The sequence below is a fragment of the Lissotriton vulgaris genome, chromosome 4_1 (genome assembly GCF_964263255.1).
Source record: "Lissotriton vulgaris chromosome 4_1, aLisVul1.2, whole genome shotgun sequence".
NCBI classification, from domain to species: domain Eukaryota; kingdom Metazoa; phylum Chordata; class Amphibia; order Caudata; family Salamandridae; genus Lissotriton; species Lissotriton vulgaris.
In genome coordinates this window covers 2,044,412,502-2,044,438,442 of record NC_141691.1, presented here as the reverse complement: position 1 = coordinate 2,044,438,442, position 25,941 = coordinate 2,044,412,502, and the positions used below count along the sequence as shown (strand labels likewise).

General features: G+C 48.5%; 1 protein-coding gene across 1 annotated transcript in view; it reads left to right on the top strand.

The window, feature by feature from the left end:
* Positions 1–25,941, top strand: part of NUGGC (nuclear GTPase, germinal center associated) — a 1,233,257-nt gene that overhangs the window by 759,629 nt on the left and 447,687 nt on the right. The window contains exon 19 of the mRNA XM_086966431.1: positions 18,747–18,906. Coding sequence (XP_086822557.1) covers positions 18,747–18,906 — 160 coding nt within the window. The remainder of the gene's footprint in view (positions 1–18,746; positions 18,907–25,941) is intronic.

Genomic DNA, 25,941 nt, shown 5'->3' with positions numbered 1-25,941 from the left:
CAATCGGTTCCGACGTCGGGACGATGCCTATCGGCGCCGATCTCGACGCCGTTTGGAGATTTTAGTTTCTATGAACCGACCTCATTCACTTACGACCCTGAATCTCAGGAGATGGGGGAAGAGGAGAATTGGGAGGGGTCTGAGGACCCTCTGGCAAGGGAGTGCCAGTCTAACATGGACTGGACAGGAGACCTTGGGGAGGCCAGTGGCCTGGACACCTCTCCAGACACTGGATTTGTCTCTCCTCCTACCGTGGCTTCGGAGGAGGGTGCTACTTATGGTGTGGTGTTGATGAGGGCTGCCAAGGCCTTGGGCCTTGAGCTCCCCGTCGCGGCCGTGAGGACTAACCTCCTCACTGAGGTCCTTAAGCCGCAGTCATGCTCCATGGAGCCTCTGCTGCCGTTTAATGAGGCCTTGACGGACGTTCTTTTGGGCACTTGGTCCAGGCCCGCTACAGGTTCGCCTGTAGATAGGAACATGGCCAGACGCCCCAGCCCGGCCCCGGGCGACCCATGTTTCCTGTCCAACCACCCCACCCCGAGAGTCTGGTTATCCAGGCCTCTAACTCTCAGACCGCCTTCCCGACGGCCTCGCCGGACAGGGAGTCCAAGAGGTACGAGAACTATGGCAAGAAGATCTTCTCGTCCCTTAGCTTGGGACTGCGGTCTTCCAACACCGCATGCCTCTTGGGCCGTTACACCCACTCTCTGTGGGAAACGGTGGCGGAAGTGCTGCCAGAGTGTCCGTTGGCGGTACGGGCCAAACTCGGCCAAGCCCTAGTGGAGGGCAAAGTATTCAATCAGGTGCGGACTGGATACTACTGACTCGCTGGGCAGAGCGATGGCTACGACGGTGGCGATACGACGCCACGCCTGGCTGAGATCTGCCAACTTCTCGGCAGACGTCCAAAATACACTCATGGGCATGCCGTTCGATGGCCGTCGCCTCTTTGGCGACAAGGCAGACCACGCGCTTGAGCGCTTTAAGGACTCCAGGGCTACGGCCAAGTCCTTGGGCCTCTCGGCCCCGCGCCAGCCAATGGGTGCCTTTCGCTCCTTTCGTGGCCAAGGAAGGGGCGCCCCCACCCGTTCCGCTAGCCACTCGCCCTAAACTGTCGGCCAGTGCGGCGGCGGCCGTGGAAACCGCCGTGGAGGCGGTCGGGGAAACAAGCGGAGCCAGTCCACACCTGCCTCCGCAGCATCCGCCTCTAAACCCTCCTAGTCCGTGCTTTTCGGCCCATGTGACGCCAGTGGGAGGCAGAGTTCGCCATCACCACTCTCACTGGCGCACAGTCACTTCGGACAGGTGGGTGCTGCAGATCGTCCGAAGGTGCTACTCCCTCCCCTTCGAGACAACCCCTCAAGCCATGCCACCGCAACACCACAGCGTATCGGGGGATCACTTGCGGCTCCTGCAGGAGGAAGTTTCGGGCCTCTTGGCCAAGGGGGCCATCGAGCGCGTTCCTGGGCCAGAAGTAGGACGTGGTTGCTACTCCCACTACTTCCTGGTACCCAAGAAGGGCAAAGGGGGCCTACGCCCTATCTTGGATCTGAGGAACGTCAACGTCTTCCTCCGGAAGGAGAAGTTCAAAATGCTGACACTGGCTCAGGTCTTGGCTGCCCTAGACCCAGGAGACTGGATGGTAGCGTTAGACTTGCAGGACGCAAATTTCCACATCCCCGTCCTGCCGGCCCACCGGCGTTACCTACGGTTCATGGTAGGCCTCGAGCACTTTCAGTTTACCGTGCTCCCCTTCGGCCTTACCAGCGCCCCACGGGTGTTCACGAAGGTGATGGCGGTGGTCGCAGCTCATCTGCGCAGGTTAGGGGTCCCAGTCTTCCCCTACCTAGACGACTGGTTGTTGAAGGCGGGCTCGCCCCAGGCAGTCGTCAGCCACCTCCAGACTACGGTGGATCTCCTGCACCTGCTGGGATTTTCCATCAATGTGCCGAAGTCACACCTGTGCCCCTCTCAGAAGCTCCTTTTCATCGGAGCGGTTCTCGACTCGGCGAAGTTTCGGGTTTACCCGCCCGAACAGCGGGTTTGGGATATACAGGCTCTGATTCCGATCTTCGGGCCGTTATCCCGGGTTTCGGTCAGGTTGACGCTGCGGCTTCTGGGGCTGATGGCCTCCTGCATCCTTCTGGTGCATCACGCACGGTGGCGGATGCGGGCTCTGCAGTGGGACCTGAAGTTTCAGTGGGCCCAGCACCGGGGCAACCTGTCCGACCATGTCCTGATCTCGGAGGGCACTGCGAGACAGCTGCAGTGGTGGCTCATGGACCGCGATTGGGTCAACGGCAGATCCCTCTCCCTTCCCCAACCGGAGCACGTAGTTGTGACTGACGCGTCTCTCCAGGGCTGGGGAGGCCACTTGGGAGAGGCGGAGATCAGAGGACTCTGGTCTCCGGCGGAGTCCCGGCTCCATATCAATCTGTTGGAGCTGCGGGCGATTCGTCTGGCACTGAAAGCATTCCTCCCGTCTGTCCGAGGGAGTGCAGTGCAGGTGTTCACGGACAACACCACCGCCATGTGGTAGTGCAACAAACAGGGCGGAGGGGGGTCGTGGACCCTTTGCCAGGAGGCTCTGCGTCTCTGGCAATGGCTGGAACATCAGGGCGTGACTCTGGTGGTTCAACACCTGGCAGGTTCTCTGAACGTCAGGGCGGACGAACTCAGCCGTCGGTGCTCGATGGATCACGAATGGCGTCTGAACTCGGCCGTGGCGCAAGGCCTCTTTCTGCGATGGGGAGAGCCTTGGTTAGATCTATTCGCCACCGAAGAGAACGCGCAATGTCATCAGTTCTGCGCGTTGGAATTTCCAAGGCGGCACTCGCTCAGAGACGCTTTTCGTCGCGAGTGGAGCTGCGGTCTGTTGTACGCCTTTCCGCCTATACCTCTTCTGCCCAGAGTGCTGAAGAAGATCAAGCTCGACCGGGCACAAGTCATCCTTGTGGCTCCGGACTGGGCACGAAGGTACTGGTATCCCGAGCTACTCAGTATGTCAGTCGATCCCCCGGTTCGTCTGCCTCTTCAGGAGGACCTTCTGTCGCAGCAGCAGGGGACGGTCCTCCACCCGAACCTGTCCAGTCTCCACCTCCATGCTTGGAGATTGAGCGGCGACAGTTGAGGCCATTTGACTTGCCTCCTGAAGTTTGCAACATCATTCTGGCAGCCAGGCGTCCCTCCACAAAGACGGTATACGCCTGCAGGTGGAACAGATTTGTGGCATGGTGCACTCCCCTCAATGCCCCTCTCTCTGAGGTTCTTCTCTTCCTTCTTTCTCTTGCCCAGCAGGGCTCTGCTCTGGGCACTATCAAGGGCTATATTTCGGCTCTTTCAGCCTTTCTGAGGCTGCCTGACCAACCTTCTTTGTTCAAGTCCCCTATCGTAAATCGATTCCTGAAGGGCATCACTCATACCTTTCCTCCTGTTCCCTTCGTGATGCCTCAGTGGGACTTGAACCTGGTTCTAACATTTCTGATGTGCGCTCCATTTGAGCCACTTCACAACTGTCCTCTTCGCCTTCTTTATTTGAAGACTGCCTTCCTGGTAGCCATCACCTCTGCCAGGAGAGTGAGTGAGCTCCAGGCTCTCTCTTGTAAGCCTCCTTTCCTTTCAGTCCATCCGGACAAGGTTGTTTTGAGGACTAGGCCCTCCTTCTTGCCTAAGGTGGTCACGGCCTACCACATTGGGCAGTCCATCACATTGCCCACCTTCTTTCCGCCTCCGCACCCCTCGAGAGAGGAGGAGAGGCTCCACCGTCTGGACCCAAAATGTGCGCTCTCGTTCTATCTGGATCGCACACGCCAGTTCCGGATGGATGATCAACTCTTTGTTGGGTACGCGGGCGATAAGAAAGGGAAAGCGGTGCACAAACGGACCATCTCTAGATGGATTATCATGTGCATCCAGGCGTGTTACTCCTTGGCTAAGAAGGTACACCCTGTTGGGCTGAGGGCTCATTCCACTCGAGCCACGGCCACTGTGAGAAGTTGGCCTGATATGCAGTGCTCACTATTCTAGTGATCACTATGTATCAGTCCAAACAACCCTTATGGTGATTGGTTGTAAGTCAACCTTATAGACTAGCTATCCTAGTAGCGTGGATACGAGCAGTCTTCGGGCTAAACTCTAGAGGGCGTGTTAAGCCAGCTGTTATACCATCACATATACCCCTTGAACACCAAGTGAAAGGACACCACACAAGTGTTATGAAAATAAACAGTGTATTTATTAAAATCACAACAGCCCTGTACTCTTTATGTGGACAGGGTACTAAGCACACAACAAAACTCTTACGAAAATACTTTAAGTTGCACAATTTACACAGATGCCCGAGGGGCACGGAAAAACCATATACTATGGAAGTGGAATGCGAAATTACTAGCAGGTAAGTACTGGACTAATAGGCTTTAGAATCGCTAGGACTACGTTACTGAACCTTCAGATTACTAGTAGGAGACCTAGGGGACTCGGGTGCAGAGTGTGCACTCTCACGCGGGATGCGGGACAAAGTCTATGGGAGCTAGTAAAGGCAAAGTTAGTGTTCTCGGGCGAACCCGATAAGGTCGATCGAAAACGACAGTGGATCCTGACCCTTGGATAGTGAGGCTATGCTGGGGCACCGAAATGCCGAAGTTACCTAGCCCAGGGGCTGCAGCTGCATATGTCTCAAAAGACGTCGGGAATCCTCGTTGACGAACCAGGAGCCTGAAGAAAGAAGTTGCTGGCAGGCGACCAGTGAAGATAGTTCGAAGTGATCCAAGCCTGTATCGAAGATGGATGACACCTGAAAGCAGAGGGGACCAAGTTCGTGACCACTAGCCAGTAGTCGGATGGCACCAGGAGGGCACCGGATGGTAGTCACCTCGACTAGGTGAGTGGGCGACGCTGGGCTCTGCAGTCTCACGGATCAGGAGGCGTTGTCGGCGACAAGGATGGAGCTGCGAGCTGTCCCACGATGGATGATGCTGTCGACGTCGCTGGACCCAGGATTGGGACAACAAGTCTTGGCAAATTCAAGCCCACGCGGTGGACCTAAAATGGCGTCTGGAGTGGACCAGGAGGGTCCGGGTGCTCCTCCTTTGGAAGGGAGCAAGGGCCAGTCTGGAGCAACCAGACCAGCAGCGGTGATGTCGTCGGGCGTCGTTAGGAAGGCCACAAGCCAGCGGGCTAGTAGCCAAACAACGCGGTGAGCAGCAAAAAGCAGAAGGGCCCCACGCAGATCTCGTGGATGCTGGGAGGCTGGACTTCGGTGCTGGAGCTGCTCAGGGTCGGGGCTTCTCGGACCCCAAAGCACTCACCAGAGGATCCCTCGGCGGTCGTGCTGGATAGAAGTCGTGCAGTTCTGATGATGGCCGGTCCCTCGAGGTCTCGTCGCACCTACGGTTCTCAGCTTAGCTTAGCTGTAGAGGTAGGTAGAGGTAGGTAGAGGTCAGAGGTGCCAGGGAAGCCGGGTCTCATCGTGCTGGTCGGTCGGATTCCTGAGGAAGGACGTGCAGCAAACCGCAGAGTTCTTAGATGGTGCCTGCTAATGCAGGGTGACTACTCCTTAGCCACAAGGGAGAACTCTTGAGAAGAAGTCGAGAGTTCCTTTCGTAGAAAGTAGTTTCTTGATTCAAAGATGATCTAATTTGGAAGGGTCCCCGCTCCTGCCTTTATCCTAAAGAAAGGGGTGGGTATGCGACTAGGTCCTGCCCTAGGGGTGGGACCAGGAAGGGGGGTGGTTACACCCCTCTCCCATGCCGGACTTTCCCCAGGCCAGGGGCTGGTGTGCCCCTGGAACTGGTTCTAGCCGGCAGATGCGTAGTGAGCACCGGGGTGCCACTCTGCAGTCACCTTCCTGTAAAGCCCTTCCTACCCAGGATACACAAAACCCTGTCTGGGGTGGTGCTAGCACCGCCCCTGACAGGAAACCCTTTGTCCAAGCTCTCCTCGCTGGAAGGACTCCCAGCAGCAGGAGGTCAGACTCGTGTCTGTGGTGGCAGCATCCATTTTGTGGAGCTGAGGCTTCGTTTAACTTTAACCGGGGTTCACAGTTACATACATGTCGTGTCCCTCTAGAAGGGTGGAATGCTAACCCCGTCGCCAGAATTGGCGAGGGGTTAGTATTCCAATTCGTATGACACGTTACTCGACATGTTTTGATAAAGCGATACCAAAGATAGCATTTAACCGCGAGGATTATAATGCACTTAAGAGTATATGGAATGCGTTATCATGGAACAGCTATTAGGACTTGGTTCCGCAAGCTGCAAACGGGCTCAGCTCATGCCAGAGCACCATCTCACACGATTCCAAGCACTCTGCCTTCAGGATTGTCAAGGCCTGCCATAGGAGTGACTGATAGGAATCTGTGTGTCCATTTTTAGGGTTAGATATAGGTATACTATATCTAAAGCAAAGGGTGATTACACCACCTTGCCCCAGCTGTCGTGCAGCCAGTTGTGTCAGATTTAGATGGCCATCCAGGGGTGGCATAATACATGCTTCAGCCCCTGGTAGGCCCTGGGTACACCTATGCCCTGAGTTACAGGGTCTGATAAGGTGGCCCAGTACCAATTGGGAATGTACCTAAGGTACATGGAATCCATTTTAGAGAGAGAGCAGTAGGCCTGGGGTCCTGATTGGCTGGGTCCCAGGCCAACTAAGTCGGAAAACCAACAAAACACCAGGCAAAAAGTTGGGGGCAACCATAGTCAGGTATCCATCTTTCTACAGCCACTACAACTGCCTTGGGCCGAGGTGTGCCCTTGCAGGACATTTGCCAGGCAGCTACGTTGGCCTCGTTGCACACGTTTGCACAGCACTACTGCCTGGACAGTCAAGTCCGGAGGGACGGCTACTTCGGCCGTTCCATTCTCCAGGACTTTCTGGTGTAAATATTGCTTCGCAGACCCACCACCACGGGAAGGGTATCTATTCTAAGGTAAGGAATCTATCACTAACGTGTCTCTTTCAGATGCACAAGTTACTACTTGTGTAACGATATATCTGTAAGAGACATTAGTTAGTGATAGATTCCTTACCGACCCACCCATCCTCCCCGTTCTGCGAACCGATATCTAGGGTTAAGGTCATCCCCTTTCAGGGCCCTAGTTTCTTGGCACCAGTGTCGGTTTTTGTCATGGCTCTGCGCTTCTGGCGCGGAAAAGCTGTGGCTAAGAACTGACGTCAGCACGCGGAGGCGGCGTCTAAGTACTCCGACGACGTCATCACGGCGCCCACGACGGACGCAGAGCCGCAGACAACGCCTACCGACGCGCAAGGGTACTGCTACGCCAAACTTTCCGGATCCAGTCTGACGCCTGGGGATATTCTAAGGTAAGGAATCTATCACTAACTAATGTCTCTTACAGATATATCGTTACACAAGTAGTAACTTGTGCGACAGGACGAAATTGGGGCACGACCCAGGCACAAATAATTAACTAGCGTAATGCGAGCAGGCAGGCACAAATAAATTAGGCAGCAGTGTGCAGCAATGCGGGCAATGCGATCGGTGATGCGATATTCTTAAGTACAGGCTTAATGAATAGTAGCGGAAAATGCAAGCTCAGACACAGGCACAAATAATTAACTAAGCAAATGCGAGCAAGCAGGCACAAATGCAGTGGGCAGTGTAGCGCTACAATACCAATAGCCAGGGAGGAGCGACCGCGTCTGCAGGAGTCAGGCTGGTCACAGAGCTTCTCCGGACGGGACGTTCCAATTAACTAGTGCGAGGGAGGGGCAGCTGGGAGGCGGGAGCGCCCATTGATGTATAAAGATGATAGAAAGGGGGCCAAAACACAACCCTGTCTGATTCCTCTCTTTATTTTAAATGGTTGAGTATTCTTCCTTGGGGCCAAAATGTACCTTTAGTGGACAGATTCCCTTACAATTTGGAAAGAAAAATAACAATATTCCCTGGTGCCCCAAGTGAAAGTACGGTGTGCCACAGGATCCATTGGTCTACCAGATCAAAAGCACTGCTAAGATCATCACAACATAAATATAAGGATCCTGGCTTGACCTTACTTTGTTTTCTGATAAGCTAGTCCAGGTTGACACACTGTTCCTTCCTAAAACCATATCGGACTACTGAAAGAATGGAATTGACTGCGGCTCACTGTTGTTCCAATTTATGTAGGAGATCCCTGCCCATCAGTTTTGCAGAAGAATCCAAAGGAAAATGAGGCGATTGCACTTCGGTTCAAATCTATCTCCCTTCATGAAATTAGGCAGTATGATAGAATCAGCCCAACTCGGGTATTGGAGTGGTATCATGCCCTCGGCTCCTGCATTAAGCACGCGGGTCTGTATAGGACCCCTAATTTGCCCATAGTCCTGAATGCATAGACCGGGACACCATTGCGGGCAGTGCTTTACCTCAGAGCTATGTTCTAGGACAAGAAGGACCTCATTCAGAGTCGCTTATAAGGGCTTGCTACCAGTTTGTTCGATTGTCGTACCTGTATCCCCCATCAGGGAGCCAAAAGTACCCAAAAAATGTTCAACCTGTGCATGGAAAGGCACATGTAAAGTAGATTCAGGAGCAGTATCATCTTTTGGGAAGGGAGCATTAACTGTAAGTGTGGCATTGTTGGCCTCAGCTGCATGGGCCAAATTTGTCCAGGCCTCTTCCCTGAGCTCCTTTTTCATATTGGCTAACGCTAAATTGTAATCCTTCATAAGTTTTTTAATAGCATTGTGATCCATAGGTGAGGTATGTGGGACAATTTGCAGCTGCTTAGCTGCCTGAGTGGTCAAACCAACCGTCTTTCATTGAGAACAATGATTTAGGGCTTGGAGTCAGAAGAATGTAAAGTGACCTAGCAATTGTTTCGAATGAATGGACCACCCCCGTGTTGCTAAAACTCCACTGTGCTTTTAATTAGCAGCTTTGGCAACACAACTAAAGGATCAACTCTGTCCATTTAATCCGAATACCATTAGGTCTTACGGTGTCCTAGTTGGCAAAACTAGTGGTAGCCCCCAGACTTCAGGATTTAATAACATGATGCAGATAAAAGGTTATGATCGCTCACTGCAGTTAGTATTATCCTATTTTTGCATGAGCAGTACCCCTGTGTGCCATCATGTGGTTCTGTTCAGTTCCGCGTTACGTCACTGCCGTCGGTTGTGATGTCGCAGTTACCTATAGAGGCACCACCCAGGTGCGTGGCATCAGTTCTTTTCTTTCTGCACCAGTTAGCGCTGATCCGGAAAAGAGCTACCCCTTTGCCTCTTTTTAACAGGCTTTTTTAACATTTTGTTAAGAGAATGTTTCTGATTTGTCGATTGATGACCTCTAGACAGGTAGATTTCAAGGTGTGTATCGTCTGTCACTGTGCCATGTCAGTAAACGGCTTCCATCTGGTCTGTTTGTGGTATCTCAAGTGCAACCACAACTCCATGTTGTGCTTGGACTGCAGGCAATGGCTCTTAAGGTCTTCCGGGAGCGATCCATAAAGCTCTTTGTGGCCCAGCAGTCTGCATTCAGTGCGACTCCTCGGAGGTCTCGGTCCTGATCGAAGAAAAGGTCGCTGGACAGCTCCAGTAGCACCAAGTCCTCTCCTTTGCCCTCAATGTCCTCGGCACACTCTGAGAAGAGGTATAAGAAGTCCAAATGGACTTTAACTTTACCTCTTCTGTTGACAAGATGGGTAAGGAGCATCAACAATCTAAGCACAGTTCCGCGAAATAGTTTCTGGATTCGACTGCACACCTACCCCCATTTCCGGGAGCTCTATTGACCCCTGCTCAAGTGACAGAATTCTGCAAGGCCATTCGCTGCTTACTTGAGCGAGCTGTCCCCTCTGTTGCATCTTCGTGCCCCACAGAGTCAGAGGAGGCCCCACCAGGCTCCATCCTACACCTCTGACCTCGGTTCCAGTGGGGTCTCATGGATCAGATTCGTTTCAGCGCCAGTCGGGCTAACGCAACCTTCCCCGACACCAGCCCCGAAGTTGATGCCTCCTGTGGCTCTGGCATGTACCGGTGGCACCAGCCCCATTCTGATACATGATGACTCAGATCGATTTTGGTAGACCTCAACACAAAGGGAGCCCAGAGGTTCTACATCTTTGCCTGTTCCTTTTGAAGAGGTTTCCGGCATGGGAGAAGAATGGAAGGGGTCTCTGGACCCTTTGGAACACCAGTTGGACGCTTCTTGTGAGCAACTAGACTGGTATGAGGAGCTTGGAGAGGCCAGTGGACAAGACACACATCTCCAGATACTGGTATGCTCTCTCCACATATTGTTGCTACGGACGAGGGGGCAACTTACGCCATGGTGGGGAGGAGGGCAGCGGAGGTACTGAACCTTGAGTTGCCCTTGGTGCACGTGAAGACTAATCTCATGACCGAAGGGCTTGAACCAGGGGCTTCCTCGTCCGAATCCTTTTTGCCCTTTAATGAAGCACTGACAGATGTCCTTCTAGGCACGTGGTCCAAGCCTAGCACAGGGGCTCCTGTGAACAGGACAGTCGCACACCGCCATTGCCTTTCACCCGGTGATCCAAGTTTCCTCAGCCAACACTCCACCCCTGAGAGCTTGGTGGTTTAGGCTTCAACGTCCCATGACAAATTCCCTTCCGCTCCTCCAGATAGGGAATCCAAGAAGCAGGACTCACTTGGGAAGATTGTTTTCTTCCACCAGCCTTGCATTGCGGACGGTGAATACTGCATGCTTATTGGGCCGTTTCTTTGACACCTTATGGGAAATGGTTGCGCCAGTGCTGCCACAGGTCCCAAAGGATCCACAAGCCGTGCTCTACTAGGCAGTGAAAGATGGGAGACCTGCAGCAAAGTTCACCATCAGGTCTGGCTTAGATACGAATGACTTGCTGGGTAGAGTGGTTTTGTCAATGGTGGTCTTAATGTGCCACACCTGGCTGAGAACATCTGGCTTCTCACTTGATGTCCAGGCTAACCTCATGGACATTTCCTTTTGACGGGATTTACCTTTTTGATGGAAAGGAACACTTGGCTATGGAGCATTTCAAGGAATCTCTTGCTGCGCCCAGATCCTTGGGCCTTAGATACACCTCATGGCCAGTCTACCTTTCACCACTTTCGTGGCAATGGAAGGGGTTACCAACCGCATCAGCCATACCCCAGCCACCGTCCTGCACATAATCCCTAAGTTGTGTGAGGATGTTGACGCTGTTTATTCCGACCTCATAGGAATAATAGCCAGAAGTTGTCTGCCACCCAGCACCCGGCAGCTGCACCCTTCAAGCATTCCTGGTTTGGTTCTCCAAGACCATGCGATTCCAGTTGGAGGAAGAATTCAACATCCTCTCCGCTGGAGGTCCATATAATCGGATAAAAAGCAAATCGGTCTTAGAGATCATTCTCGATGACTATTCTCTTCCTTTTCTTTCGTTTCCTCCTCCTTTACTGCCAACTCAAGAACGGCTGGCAGAGGATCATTTATTCTCCAGTCTTTCATAGATTCACATGCGTGAATATTCCCAGTCGTCGAAGTGGTAGTCCCACGGTAAATAAAATAGTAATAACATACTAATAACATATGTATGTAAATACATAACACATAAAATATACACTAGAAAAAGTAGTAAATACCCAAACACAATTCCTGCATAGGAATACATGGTAGAGAGAGAAAACACTTGTAACATAGTCCTGTCATTGTGTGAGTCCAAACTATAGCCAATCAGGCGCCATCACCTCTCCAGAACCTTCTCCTCAGAGCTCAGTCCCTCAGATTTTCTACCGCACGTCGTGTGAAGGGAGTCTCCCTGAGCTCTGCTCACTTTTCTCAACTTCTTCAAGTTTTCCTGTTAATTCCAGCATGTCTTCAAGTAAGAGGTCTTTATTTAGACCTTGTTCTTCTTGTGGGAATCTACGTCTTTACTCTGAGGACCCCCACAAGAAATGCATTTATTGTCTTTATCCCGACCATGAGATTGGTAAATGCAAATTTTGCAGAACCTTCTCTACAAAGACCCTTAAGGACAGAGAAGGCCGTCTCCTCCTATGGCTTCAAAAACTTATGGTATATTTGGTTGTCAGCAAAATCATAGTCAACGAAAGTTCTAAAGAAATCTTCTTCGTCGTTGGTCCCGTCGACGACTACTCAGTCGACGGCGGCTTCATCAACGACGACGACTTCGACGATGGCCGTACCGTCGACGATGGTCCCGTCGACTGTGGATCCTTCTGCAGCGACTTCGTCGACGCCAATGCCATCATCGTCGTCTGCACCGTCGTCGACGATGACGGTTCCATCTTCTTTTGCTTCTTTGCCTTTGGTGCTGTTTTCTTCCACCTGGTCTGGCTCTCCCACCGTCGAACCCTTGCACCATCGTCGCAAGCGGCCAGTAGACCAGCTGTCCAGCCCAAGTGATCCACAGCCTCCCTCGCCCTTGTTTGCCACGGGTTCTGAGCAGGACTCTGATTCTGACAATTATGTGGATGATTCCTTCAGAGTGGCACGCAGTCCTTCGGATTTAATTATCAAATGCCAGGACTATGGTGAAGATGATGACGACCAATATTCTCAGGCAGAGGAACATTCTGTGCAGGTTCCAACTGCTCCACTGCCTCTGTCGCTCATCTCTCCAGCATATGTTGGATGACTACACCGGCGTTTTCCGTCATCTCAATAGGGTACGCCTATGCCACATGCACCTTCGGCTGTTGCGGCTCCTGCTGCTGTTCCACTACCACAGCCACCAACGCCTTCTGCTCAGGTTCAGACGTCAGTTAAAATACACACTACAGTGTACGTTGATGACGATGACGGCGTCCTTTCAGAACTTGAAGATTAAGAAGTTCACGGTGATGATGACGCCACTCACATGGCTGAATGGGACGACTATCAAATTCAGACGCCTTCCCCTCCTCCGGTGATGCCTTGGGATTCTCCTCCGGTGGACATTGCAAGTTTCCATCAGCTGATGGATAGAGCGGCTCAATGCTTTAAACTGCCCAGAGTCCAGAGGGAGGAGGACTGTTTCCTGTACGATTTTAAAAATCAACCGTTCAAGCAAATCCATACCATACCGATCATAGATTTCATTTGGAATGAAGGAGTGAAATTAATGCAAACTCCAAATTCAATACCGGCGCAACTGCCTCGCCTTGAGAAAAAATATAAGGCGCCCCTTGGATCTCCAGTGTGCCTTGTTGCACAACCAAAGCCTGACTCAGTGGCCACCCAGGCTGCGCAACGTCGTTCACGAAATCCAACTTCTCCTATTACAGCTCCTCCAGATCGGGAGGGTCGTCGCCTGGACTCTATTGGACGAAAGTTTTCCACAATGGCATCCACTACGGTGAGGGCGGCTAATGCTTTAGCCATTTTAGGCCGCTACGACCGCCAGATGTGGTCGGATATGTCTGCCCTGGTGGCCCTCATCCCGGACGCTTCCTAGGCGGACGCCTTAAAAATTCTTCAGGACGGAGAGAGAACATCGGAGGAAATTATTGACTGCGCAGTTAACATTGCTTGTACTGGCTTTCGTCAGCTAGCTAGGGCAGCGATCTTGCGGAGGCAGGGTTGGTTACGATCCACCTCTTTCTGCCAGGAAGTACAGGCAAAAATCCTTGATATGCCATATGGCGGCGATTCGCTTTTTGGGGCGCATGCCAATGAGGCATTACAGTCCATCAAGAAGGACACGGATACTGCTCGCTCATTGGGGACTTCACAGTTTCGAAAGCAACCTTTTCGTGGTGCACGCAGACGCGGCACCTCTTCAACTTTTCGCAGAGGAAGCACTCCATATCGCTCCTACCACCAGGGTAATCAACGTTACTCCTCCAACCAACAGCAGTCCACCCAGCAGCAGTCTTCTAAATCCTACAGGGGAAAGTCTTCATATAGTGGATCCACTCCCAAACGACAATGACTTGTTCATTCCTCGAAGTGTTGGAGGTCGAATCTCCCTGTTCTCTTCTCAGTGGTCCTCCATCACCTCGGAACGCTGGGTTCTGGACATTGTAGCAAAGGGCCATGCTCTAGAGTTCGTCAAGATTCTTCCTCCCACTCCATCGTCTGGCCCGCCTCCTCCCCACCTCAAGGAGCTTTTCCATCAAGTTTGTCTTCTAATCCAAAAAGATGCAGTTGAAGTGGTTCCCAAGACTCAAAGGGGAAAGGGATTCTATTCCCGTTTTTTCCTAATACTTAAGAAGACAGGAGACTGACGACCTATCCTGGATTTGCAAGCACTCGACAGGTATCTCAGGAGCCAATCCTTCCGCATGCTTACACTCTTTGAGATCTTGTGTCTTCTCTCCATGGGCGTCTTCATGACCATCATCGACCTCCAGGATGTTTACTTCCATGTTCAAATTCTTCCACGGCATTGGAAGTACTTACGCTTCCGGGTGGGACGGAGAGACTTCCAGTTCAAGGTGTTGCCTTTCAGCCTCCGATCCGCCCCTCATGCCTTCATGAAAGTATTGGCTCCAGTGGTGGCTTACCTGTGTCTCCAGGGCGTCCAAATATTTCCATACCTGGATGACTGCCTCCTCAAATCACAGTCTCGCAACCAGCTGCTTCAAGACACTCGCCTTTGTCAGGACGTGTTTCGCTCCCTCGGCCTCTCAATCAATGCTGACAAATCCCAGGTCGACCCAGCTCCCTGAAGGAACTTTCTGGGAGCCACTTTAGACACAACGCTTGCCAAGGCATTCGTGTCACAAGAGCGTCAACAAAAGATCCTCCACTTGGTTTCTCTGATTCGGGCAAAACAGTCCGTTTCAGTCCGGATCTTAAAGTCATTTCTGGGGATGGCATCGTCTTGCATTGCGCTGATCCCAAATTGCAGGCTGTGGACTCGCCCCATTTAAGAGGATTTGGATCTGCAGTGGCGTCCGGTCACCGGTTCTTTCGACGACCTAGTCAGTGTCACCGCTCGCATGAGAGCAGCACTCCACTGGTGGGCGCAGCCATCCAACCTTGCAACAGGGACTTCTTTCCTCTCCACCACTCCAGAACTCACTCTAACAACGGACGCCTCCTTAGAAGGCTGCGGTGCTCACCTTCATGGCCTCTCCATCAAAGGCAAATGGACTCTGCTTCAACGTTCTTGGCACATCAACAGGCTGGAGTTGATGGCCATATTTCTGGCACTCAAGTCTTTCCATCCTGTGATTCAAGGGGAGTCGGTGCTCATTCAGACGGACAATACCACCAGTATGCACTATGTCAACAAGCAGGGCGGAACCAGGTTTCCATTCTTGTCTCGGCTGGCTCAGTCGATCTGGGATTGGGCGATCCGTCACCAAGTTACCCTGACTGCAGTCCATCTACCAGGCATCTCCAACAACCTAGCGGATTCCCTCAACAGATACACTTCGTCGACCCACGAGTGGGAGTTACATCAACCAACTCTCGAACTCGTTTTTCAACGGTGGGGTCGTCCGTCTCTGGATCTGTTTGCAACACCAGAGAACCAGAAATGCCCATTTTACGCAAGTTGGCATCCCCACCACGGGTCGTGCGGGAATGCCCTTTTGATGAACTGGTGCGATCTATTCACCTAAGCTTTTCCTCCAATTCCGCTGGTGCCTCGCGTGCTGTGGAAGATGTGGAGACAGCCGTGCCACATTATCCTGATCGCCCCCAGATGGCCAGACAGGCGGGGTTCTCGGAGCTGCTTCTTCTGTCCCAGTGCGAGCCCATCCTCGACCGGATCTCCTCACGATGGACAAGGGTCTGATTTGCCATCCGAACCCCTCCTCTCTGCAATTGTCAGCCTGGAACCTGAGCACCTTAAATTTGCCCATTTGAATATTTCCCCGGAATGCAGAGACATGCTTGCTCAGGCCAGCGCTCCGTCTACCATTAACCCCTTCGAGGCTAATGACGAGCTGGCCTCGTCATGGCGCTTACCTGCCGTGCGCGGATGACAAGGCCAGCTCGTCATGAAATAATGAAAAAGAATAAAACCCAGCGCAGGACGGGAAAACGCCTAGCAGCCATGGGGTTAAGACCTACAAGCTCAAATGGAAGAGGTTCTGTCATTGGTGCGCGGCTGCAAATATCCATCCTATTAATTCCACTCCGGATCAGCTACTTCCGTTCTTTTTGCAACTGATTCAATCAGGGCTTTCCCATTCTTCTTGGAGAGTTTTCTTGGCGGCAATCTCTTGTTTCCGGCAGGATGGCTCCTCCTCTCTCTGCTCTTCCAGAGTTATTCGTCAGTTTTTCAAAGGACTGTTCCGGAAGTTCCCACCTACTCCGGAACTTCCTTCTACTTGGCACCTCAATGTCGTCTTGGCCGAAGTGACGAAGGCGCCATTCGAGCCTATCCACAGGGCAGACTAAAAGTTTCTGACCTGGAAGGTAGCCCTTCTCCTTGCTCTGACATCATCACCTCGCGTGAGTGATCTTCACGCTTTCACTATTAAACCTCCTTTTCTCCAATTCAAGTCTTACTGTGTAGTGCTTCGCACTAACCCAACCTTTTTACCAAAGGTGCCTACGAATTTCCATCTTAATGAACCTGTTTTCTTAAAAAAACTTCTTTGCCGATCCTCAGTCTCCGGCAGAGCACTCTTTGGACATTAAAAGATGCCTTAAGTTTTACATCAACATGACAACCCCCTTTTGCAGGTCCGATCAACTGTTCATTGCATATGGACGCATGCGTAAAGGGCGTCCTGTTACCAAGCCAACTATTGCACGTTGGATTTCTTCAGCCATTATCTTCTGCCATCAGAAAGCTGGCAAGCCTCTACAATCTTCAATGAGGGCTCATTCCACCAGGGCGATGTCATCCTCTGCTGCCCTGTTTGCTGCTGTGCCGCTTCATCAGATCTGCAGAGCAACCACGTGGTCCAAAAAGCACACGTTCACGAAACACTACTGCCTGGATGTCATCAACGAGGCAGATACAGCAGTGGGACAGGCAGTGCTTCGCCATCTTTTTAACTAAGGTGAGCCTCTGTCTTCCCTCCTCCATTGTGGTTTTATATGATTGCTATCAGTACTTGCATGACTATTATTGTCACATTGACTTTCTTCCATGCTGTTGCATGGCAATTCGAGCCTCTTCGGCTATTATTGCTCTCTATTCTATTCAAGCATGTGAATCTATGAAAGACACCCTAATACTGGAGAAGAACAATTGTTACTTACCTGTAAACAGGTGGTTCTCCAGTATTGGTGTCTTTCATAGATTCACATGCAACCCACCCTCCTCCCCTCAGAGGCTCTCTTCTCCTCATAGACTCTTTTGTCACTCTTGTGCTACGAAAATCTGAGGGACTGAGCTCTGAGGAGAAGGTTCTGGAGGGGTGCTGTGCCTGATTGGCTATAGTTTGGACTAACATAATGACAGGAATATGTTACAAGTGTTTTCTCTCTCTACCATGTATTCCTACGCAGGAATTGTGTTTGGGTATTTATTTACTTCTTTTTCTAATGTATATTTATATGTTATGTATATTACATACATATGTTATTAGTATGCTATTGCTATTTTATTTTTCGTGGGACTTCGACGACAGGGAATATTCAAGCATGTGAATCTATGAAAGACACCAATACTGGAGAACCACCTCTTTACAGGTAAGTAACAATTGTTCTTATTACTCAGAGAGTAATTTTCAGCCCTCCTGGCCCAGCGAGCTATAGAGAAGGTACCGATTTCTGAAGTAGGCAGTGGTTGTTACACCTTCTACTTTCTAATACCGAAAAAGAACAAAGGTCTGTGCCCTGTTCTGGACTTTGGACCCTCAATCTCTTTCTCAAAGAAGAGAAGTTCAGGATGCTCACGTTGGCTCTGATCTTGTCTGCCCTGGACCAAGGAGGCTGTCTGGTAGCGTTGGACTTGCAGGATGCCATTTTTCACATTCCCATCCGGCTTGACCACAGGCGTTATCTGCGGTTCAAGATAGGCCACAACCACTTTCAGTTCTGTGCTCCCCTTTGGCCTTACCATCTCTTGTTGGGTGTTCACCAAGGTGATGGCAGTGGTTGCAGCTCATCTGCGCAGGTTAGGTGTATCCGTCTTCCCCTAGCTCGGTGACTGGCTGTTGAAGGCGCTGTTGTATGCCACCTCCAGTGGCCCTCCTGCATTTGTTGGGGTTCTCTATAAATGTGCCAAAGTCACACCTGCCTCTTTCTGAGACGCCCCCTTTCCACTGAGCTGTTCTGGATGCAGTTCAGTTTCGTGCTTATTCTCCCGAACAGCGAGCCCAGGATATTCAGGTTATCTTACTGTTGTTTCAGCATCTATCCTGGATTTCGGTGAGAATGACACTGATGCTGTTGGAACTTATGGCCTCCTGCATCCTGGTGGTTAACAAGGTGAACATGCCAACAATACCTTTCTACTGCAAACGAGACTCAGAAGGACAAAAGCATATCACGTTTCCCTTCAGTGCCATTACATTTCAATCAGTCAAGTGGAATTTATAAAGCCCATCAATGAATCATTTACATTTTAGGATGTGAACAGTAAAATCTCCCCTATGATTTCTTGCAGGAATAGATTGTGAGTGAAGCAAGGATGACTTCCATTCCAGGTCTTTGGGGGACTTGTAAAAGATGATGAATGTACCCATACTATGAAAAAAGTACTATCCCTAATGCTATGCTGTACCTGACTCATTTTGTTCAATGAATTCCAAAAAGCAATCAGCGAACCAATATGGAAATTTCCTCGCTTGCCTGTTTAAATATACTTTTTGGGAGTTTGCTCCCTGTAGTTTCCAGCTCTAATGAAAATGCACACATAAAGCTCTTCAAATACAAATGTGTTATTTTTGTTGCTTTGCAGCGATAAATTGTTCTGCTGCCTGAAGTCTTTTTGTAATGCCGTCTGGAGGAGATTGGACCTTTTCTTCCAAACATTGAAAGATCAACTCCATAAACTTAATATAGAGGCCGGAATATTTGATTTTATCTGTAAGCAACAAATGGAGGAATGGAACGCTGAGGTAAGAGACATGCTTAAAGGATACTTAGCCTAGGAAAGGTTACAGCAGTGGTGTTTGGACAGTCGAATCAGCTATGTATTTCTTGTGTCCCCCTGGTAACTGAACATTGCAGATTAGGCAAAGAATGAGGAAAAGGAATCTAGTGTAGCTGTGGCCTTTAAAGGAAAGTAACAGTACTTGCAAAATATACACACACAGTTTTATCAGTGCCGTATACTTATGTCAAGCACATTCATTCATAGTGAAAAAGGTTTGCACACATGACGCACACAGGTGAACAAATATTCTAGCAGATGTAGAAAAAGTGAATATTCCAAGTTTAAAGTGAATAATCCAGGAGATTATACAAGACCCCCCCCAAATGGACCTTAATTGATACTAAGCAAAACGTCATTCTACGTGTTTTATTTCACGTTTCTTATTTCTCGTTTTATAGGGGTTTCAATTACTAGACAGTCCAGGGGATAATGACTGTTGTGTATGATTTTATGTTGGGGGCCCTTAGGAATGAAATATGCGGGTCAGCACAGTAGTCCAAAATGCCTGTTTTTTTTCCTCTCATTGCTCATTTACTAGACCTACAAATAGTCTCTTTCGAGAGTCTATTCATAATGTCTTTATCAGGGTGTGGGAGAATGTATAGGTGAGGCAAGAACAAAATCCCATGATTGGTATAGGAAAAATAAGTTACATGATTAAAACAAGACAAAATAAGAGGAACTGATTACTGAATTTGTTATTATAATACTCAATGTGTATAAGAACCAGAATTATATCAATATCCATGTATGTAGGTACACCAGCAAAATCAGCTCCCAAGTCTAAAGTGAAAATAGTTCAAAGAAAAATCCCCCAAGAGTATGTACTAAATAGTGAAAATAAGCTTTGGTGAATGTACAAACGACTCACCTATTCCTGTTGCAACAAACAAATCTTCAAGAATTAAGTTGCAAGGAACAATACCAGTATCTAAGGAAATGTTTAACTTATTATTATATGTGTGACATATATCAGTAATACTACCACAAGTATCAATTGCAGTACTACATATTATTCATGCTAACGGCATGCTGCAAAAATTAAACAACCTGTTGTCACCACTAAAGTGTTCACACACTCACCAGTCATGAATCAGATCATCAAGTTAGAATCTCCATCAGTGAGTTAAATAGAGAGCGAATGTAAAATGTGAGGAGAAATCCATCAACTAAACTTAAAATTTGGGATCTAAACACAGTTAGGGGAAATCCTTCTTACAAGTAGAGGTTAATGATAATTTTGCTTCAATTAGTCGTGCATATTTTAAGAGCAAGGTAAAAACTTTAATTATCTACTAACATGAGTGAACAGATAACCATAACTATCATGGTGAGTAATATTGTAATGTCAACCTAATATGGCTAATCCCAAAGTGGACTTGGCGTCCCCTCAATATGAGAAACATGAGGGCTTGCTAAATGGAGAGTACACCGTATTCATGCACAAGTGCGTGTCCTGGCACTATGTGGCAGCTCCATATTTGTTAGGTCAACGTTGGTAAGTAATGTAGGAGAGTGGGGTCTGCAATCCTATGGTCACCCCCGATTTTTGCTTTTGCTTCACTGGTTTACGACTTTCCCTGGCTGTGGGCCTGCTAATCAGGCCCACAGCCTAGCTGTTCTCTCTCTAAATTGTCTCACATGTACCTTAGGTGCATTTACCAATTGGTACTGGGCCACCTTATCAGTCCCTGTACAGCATACCTTAGGTATCCAGGGCATAGGTGTACCCAGGGCCTACCAGGGGCTGCAGCATGTATTATGCCACCCCTGGCTGGCCATCCAAATCTGACACAACTGGCTGCACGACAGCTGGGGCAAGGTGGTGTAATCACCCTTTGCTTTAGATATAGTATTCCTATATCTAACCCTGAAATGGACACATATATTTCTATCAGTCACTCCTCTGGCAGGCCTTAACAATCCGGAAGGCAGAGTGCTTGGAATTATGTGAGATGGTGCTCTGGCATGAGCTGAGCCCGTCTGCAGCTTGCGGAACCAAGTCCTAATAGCTGTTCCATGATAACGCATATCATATACTCTTAAGTGCATTATAACCCTCGCGGATATTTGCTATCTTTGATATCGCTTTATCAAAACATGTCGAGTAAGGTGTCATACGAATTGGAATACTAACCCCTCGCCAATTCTGGCGTCGGGGTTAGCATTCCACCCTTCTAGAGGGACACGACATGTATGTAACTGTGAACCCCAGTTAAAGTTAACTCGAGCCTCAGCATCACAAAATGGATGCTGCCACCACAGACACAAGTCTGACCTCCTGCTACTGGGAGTCCTTCCAGCGAGGAGAGCTTGGACAAAGGGTTTCCTGTCAGGGGCGGTGCTAGCACCATCCCAGACAGGGTTTTGTGTATCCCAGGTAGGCAGGGCTGAGGGGAAGGTGACTGCAAGTGGCACCCCGGTGCTCACTGTGCATATGCCGGCTCAAACCAGTTCCAGGGGCACACCAGCCCCTGATCTGGGGAAAGCCCGGACAAGGGAGAGGGGTGTAACCACCCCCCTCCTGGTCCCATCCTGTAGCAGGGTTTCCGTTCTCCCACAGAACTGTGCACAGAGATCAGGAACCTCAGTGAATTAGGGTGACCCAAAACCCACCTTCGTATCCAAAATCCCCTTACCGAACTAGCTACAGTGTCTCATTGGTCATAACAAACTCCCAATGACTTAGACAAACCAGAACATGAACTTGGGTTACCTCAGGTTTCGTGGAACACATGAACACTCTTTCGCTCTATAATCATTTCAAACCACAACTGGGAGTAAAAGAACACACGTGCAAGTTTGAAATATTTATTTTTCAATGCAAGGTTCTCAAACGCAGTATCTTATATAATACCAACATGCATATTATAAAAATCAGAGTTATCAGCATAGTCACTAATCCATAGTAAGCGAACGGTGCTAGCATATTATAATGCAAAAATCTATAGAAATCTGTATCACCTATATTTCGCGCACCCTATTTAGCATACTATAATATATCTAAGAAGGTCTCATTTCGGTTTTAGCAGGGCGGGCCCATACCTCTAAATGTCAGCAGAAGAAGATCACATCATCAGCTACCAACTCTCTGCATGCGAAGCACCATCAAGTGTGTTTGTGCATTCTCGGTAACTCTATCTTAAACCCGCTTAGAGCCCAATGTTGGCAGCAACATTATTTGTGTTATGTCTAATGTGGTGCGAGGATCAGGCCTCCCAGCAACCTTGTGTTAGGTTATTCTTAGAGGGTGCAGTTCTCAGTGTGCAGACAGTGTACCAAGTGTACCAAGCATAAATGATATCAGAGCAATAACATATTATTCTCAAATTAATCACATCTTTTGTCTAGGTTGAAAGCTACAATAACAATTATGTGTCGTGTGCAAACTGAAGCCGAAGAAAAATATGTCGTTTAAACATTTAATAAACTCATGCTAACTTAACAGAATATATAGAAAAGCAGTAACTATAGGACACCCCCCCAATGATCCGAGGACGGTCAAAAAAGAACAAGCCAATAATATAATAAAGGCATAACATGAAAGCAGAGTTCAACAATATTGAGCCAAGCTAAAATGTATGTAGATGTATATAAAAATTAACAATCCAAAATACGTATGAATGCCTATAGTGGCCAAACACAAAAAAAAATGTAATATAAGTCTTGAACTTGAGGCCAAATATAAAATCATAGGCCTAGAACATATAAGAGTCGAATGTCCGTAAAAGAAAAGGCACCATTCAGAATTACTAAAAAGTCACTTGCCAGTATAGTGAGTCTCCAGAGCCACTCATGGGTGGATAGAATATGCAAAATAGGTAGCCACAGCTTCCAACATGAAATCACTGTCATCATCCGAAAACAGTTCAGCCATCCAATTAAGCAATGGGAAAGAACATACGTGCTCCTCCAGCACCGGACCCTCTAGCAACATCAGAGGACAACTCGGTTGGTTCTCAAGAACGCTATGTGCCAGAAACTCATGCGCCGCTGCGGGGATGTCCCACTGACTCATTTGTCCATGCATCGCTGCCAAGGCCATAATCCTTTCGCCAGAACAAACCAACTCGTGAGCAACTACGGGGCCCATCAGGTGATTAAAATCGACTTCAGGAGATAACGGCAAGCAGAGACACAAATCAATGGCCCAGTCAAAATCGCAGCTCAGGCAATGAAACACAGGCTGGACACATGTGAAATAGGAAAATCAAAACGATAATCCAAATGCCGTGCTTAAAGTCGCAAGCGGCAGGGTGCCATAGTAATCAAGCATCCGGGTGCGAAACAATGTCAGAAGGGGCTGAGCGGCTTCTTGCGCAGGATGGGCATCCATGTTTTAGGAAGCAGAACGCCTGCAGCTAACGCCAGCAAAACAGGGAATCCGCCAAACAAACTCGAAAATATTGAATGGAAGAAAGAGGGGATGACACCAAAAATCTTTTCAAATGTAGTCACGAGACCACTACTAACTCATTTTAAAAAAATGAGCTAAGCCAGACGTGGAGGAGGCATTAAAGATTTGATGAACTAATTCGCAGAAATGAAACGGCAAGTCAGTATTTAAAAGTGCCTGCACCTCTGTGCGTGTGTTAGCTATGTGAAGGACATAAGTTTCACGGGCCGAGCTCAGGGCCACTTCCTTTTCAGACAAAAGAACCCTTATTCGGCTCATACCATTAAACTCCGCTTTCAAGGTTGGGATGCGCGGCCAGATGGAAACATCTGAATTCCCATGCGTGGGTGGATATAACACGTTCTTGCAACACACCACACGTTCTGATACAGTAACCACATAGGCGATACCGACCATTAACCCACAACACTCCTCGTTATTCAAAAGTAAATAACTACCGTTTGTCAATAAAGTGAATGTGGGAACTATTGCAGGAACCGGTGTGCCTTTTAAAACACAGGCTAAATTAGGCTGTTCCTGATTACAAGAACCATGCAACTGGATGTGTCTGCATATCAGTGAACGGTCAGGCGACTGTGCATTCTTCACCATTCAGATTCACTTCCTTTCCATCCTTCAGGCATCTGTACGTGTATGGTAAAGACCATGCCTCATGTAGGAAAGCACTGTCTAGTGGTTCATTTCGCCCTATTGCAATATATCGCATACAATTAGTAAATTTATACAAAGCAAATGGTAAAGTAATAACACCATGGATAAGCCATGTAGCAGCAGCTGCCTCAGCTACAGAAAAGGGCAAAGATTCTAACTTTTCAATGTGTAACATAGAAAATGATGCATCTCGCATGGAGAGCATGCACTGCTTGTCAGTCAAATTAAATGGGGCAAATAGGGATGACACGTTCATGTAACTCCAGGGCACGCGACCCGCTTTCAGAGTCTGTAGTGTCCATGCAAACTGCATCACAGAACGCAATTGATTTTGTCCATGGTACAATACAGACACTTCATCATTCACAATGTCAACTACAGAAGAGACAATATTGTTCAACGTGTAAATTCGGGAAGAAAGCATGTTAATACTGTTATCGGCAACTGCAAGCACTTTTTCCAAATTTGCCTGGTCAATCGCCCTTAGTCGCTTAGCAGCCTCAATTTGCGAAAATTTCCAAATTTCATTGTAAACTGCATAAATCCACCGTTTAGACCTACCCTTAGCCGGGCCTTTTATAAAATCATTTAAATCCACATTATCAGTCAACTGAGACAGATGTAGTTTAACTGCAGCTAAAGTGGAATGTTGTAACCAATTCTGACACAGTTTCCCCACAGAGTAAGTGGTGACAGTATAATCAGTTTCAAAACGGGGATCAGGTCTGACTTGTGTGAACCCTTCAGCCAAACCCAGAAAACGACGTTGGCAAGAATCAGCACTTCTTTGCCACATCAGCCAACCCTTTGGATCCAAACTGGATACATTAAAGGATGAATTGTGTAATAGTCTGTAACTCATGAATAGACAATTCAGAAAAATTACCCCAACCTGAATATTCCTTCAATTCGGGGATAATTGGTGTATTTAATTTTTTAGAAGTAGCCATATCCAAAGCATGTTGTTTGTGAAATAGTAGAATTTAGAAACAGCATGTGATTCGGGATGAGACCTGCACGGTGCAAAGCCTCAGTGCCTTGTACCTGCCAATCTTTGGTACCCCAAACCAATTTAAGGTCAATTATTCCTTTCCAAAATTCGTAGCCATCTACAGCTAATTTGTCTAGAAAGGACTTCGAATACAGCAATTTTGTATCGGTAAGTCTAACTTTGGACATGGGCTTCTGTGTCATTTTGAAATAAAATGACTCAGGATTTGATTGATTAAAGTCTGTAAAATAAGTGTATTTTTTCAGAAATGTACTGGAGCTGCCTATTAATGGAGCCGGGCAGTGTTCCCACTGTGTGTAATTCACAGCAACCCTCCTGGAATTCGTCTTATGCAGAAAATGATTACCATAATGTTGGAAGCAAAACAAATCACCATAATTAACAGAATCTAAATATAAATCCTCAGCATCAAAAGCAGCATGATATTTCAAATCAGAGAATAATGCTTCTACGGCCTGAATATCCCAATCATCAGAACGTATATTTTGTTTAATCACATCCCCCATGTTTACTCTAAGCACATTCGGAACATTAATCACTTCAGTGGGCCCATGTATCTGAAATCTAACCGCATCCCACACAATCCCATCAAGGACAGGCCAAGCAGTAATGTTGACTGTATTCAAGTCTCGTTTCAGTCTGTGTGCTGAATGTGAAGAGGAAAGAGGGGCCAATGTTCCATTAAGGTACCGAATTCCTGTTCTTTCTTTAACATAGTGGCCATCGATCAGGCGGAAAAAATAAAACACAAAACCAATTGACATAAAAAGGTAAAATGAAAACAATCAACCAAATGTATGTCCAAGGGGGAATAAAAAAATGTTTTTTAAATAGAGTGGCATATTTTGCAATAGTTGAGGGTTTCTTTGAAAGTTACGAAACAGAGTCAAAAGAGAATCTGGACTGGTCGGCCAAAC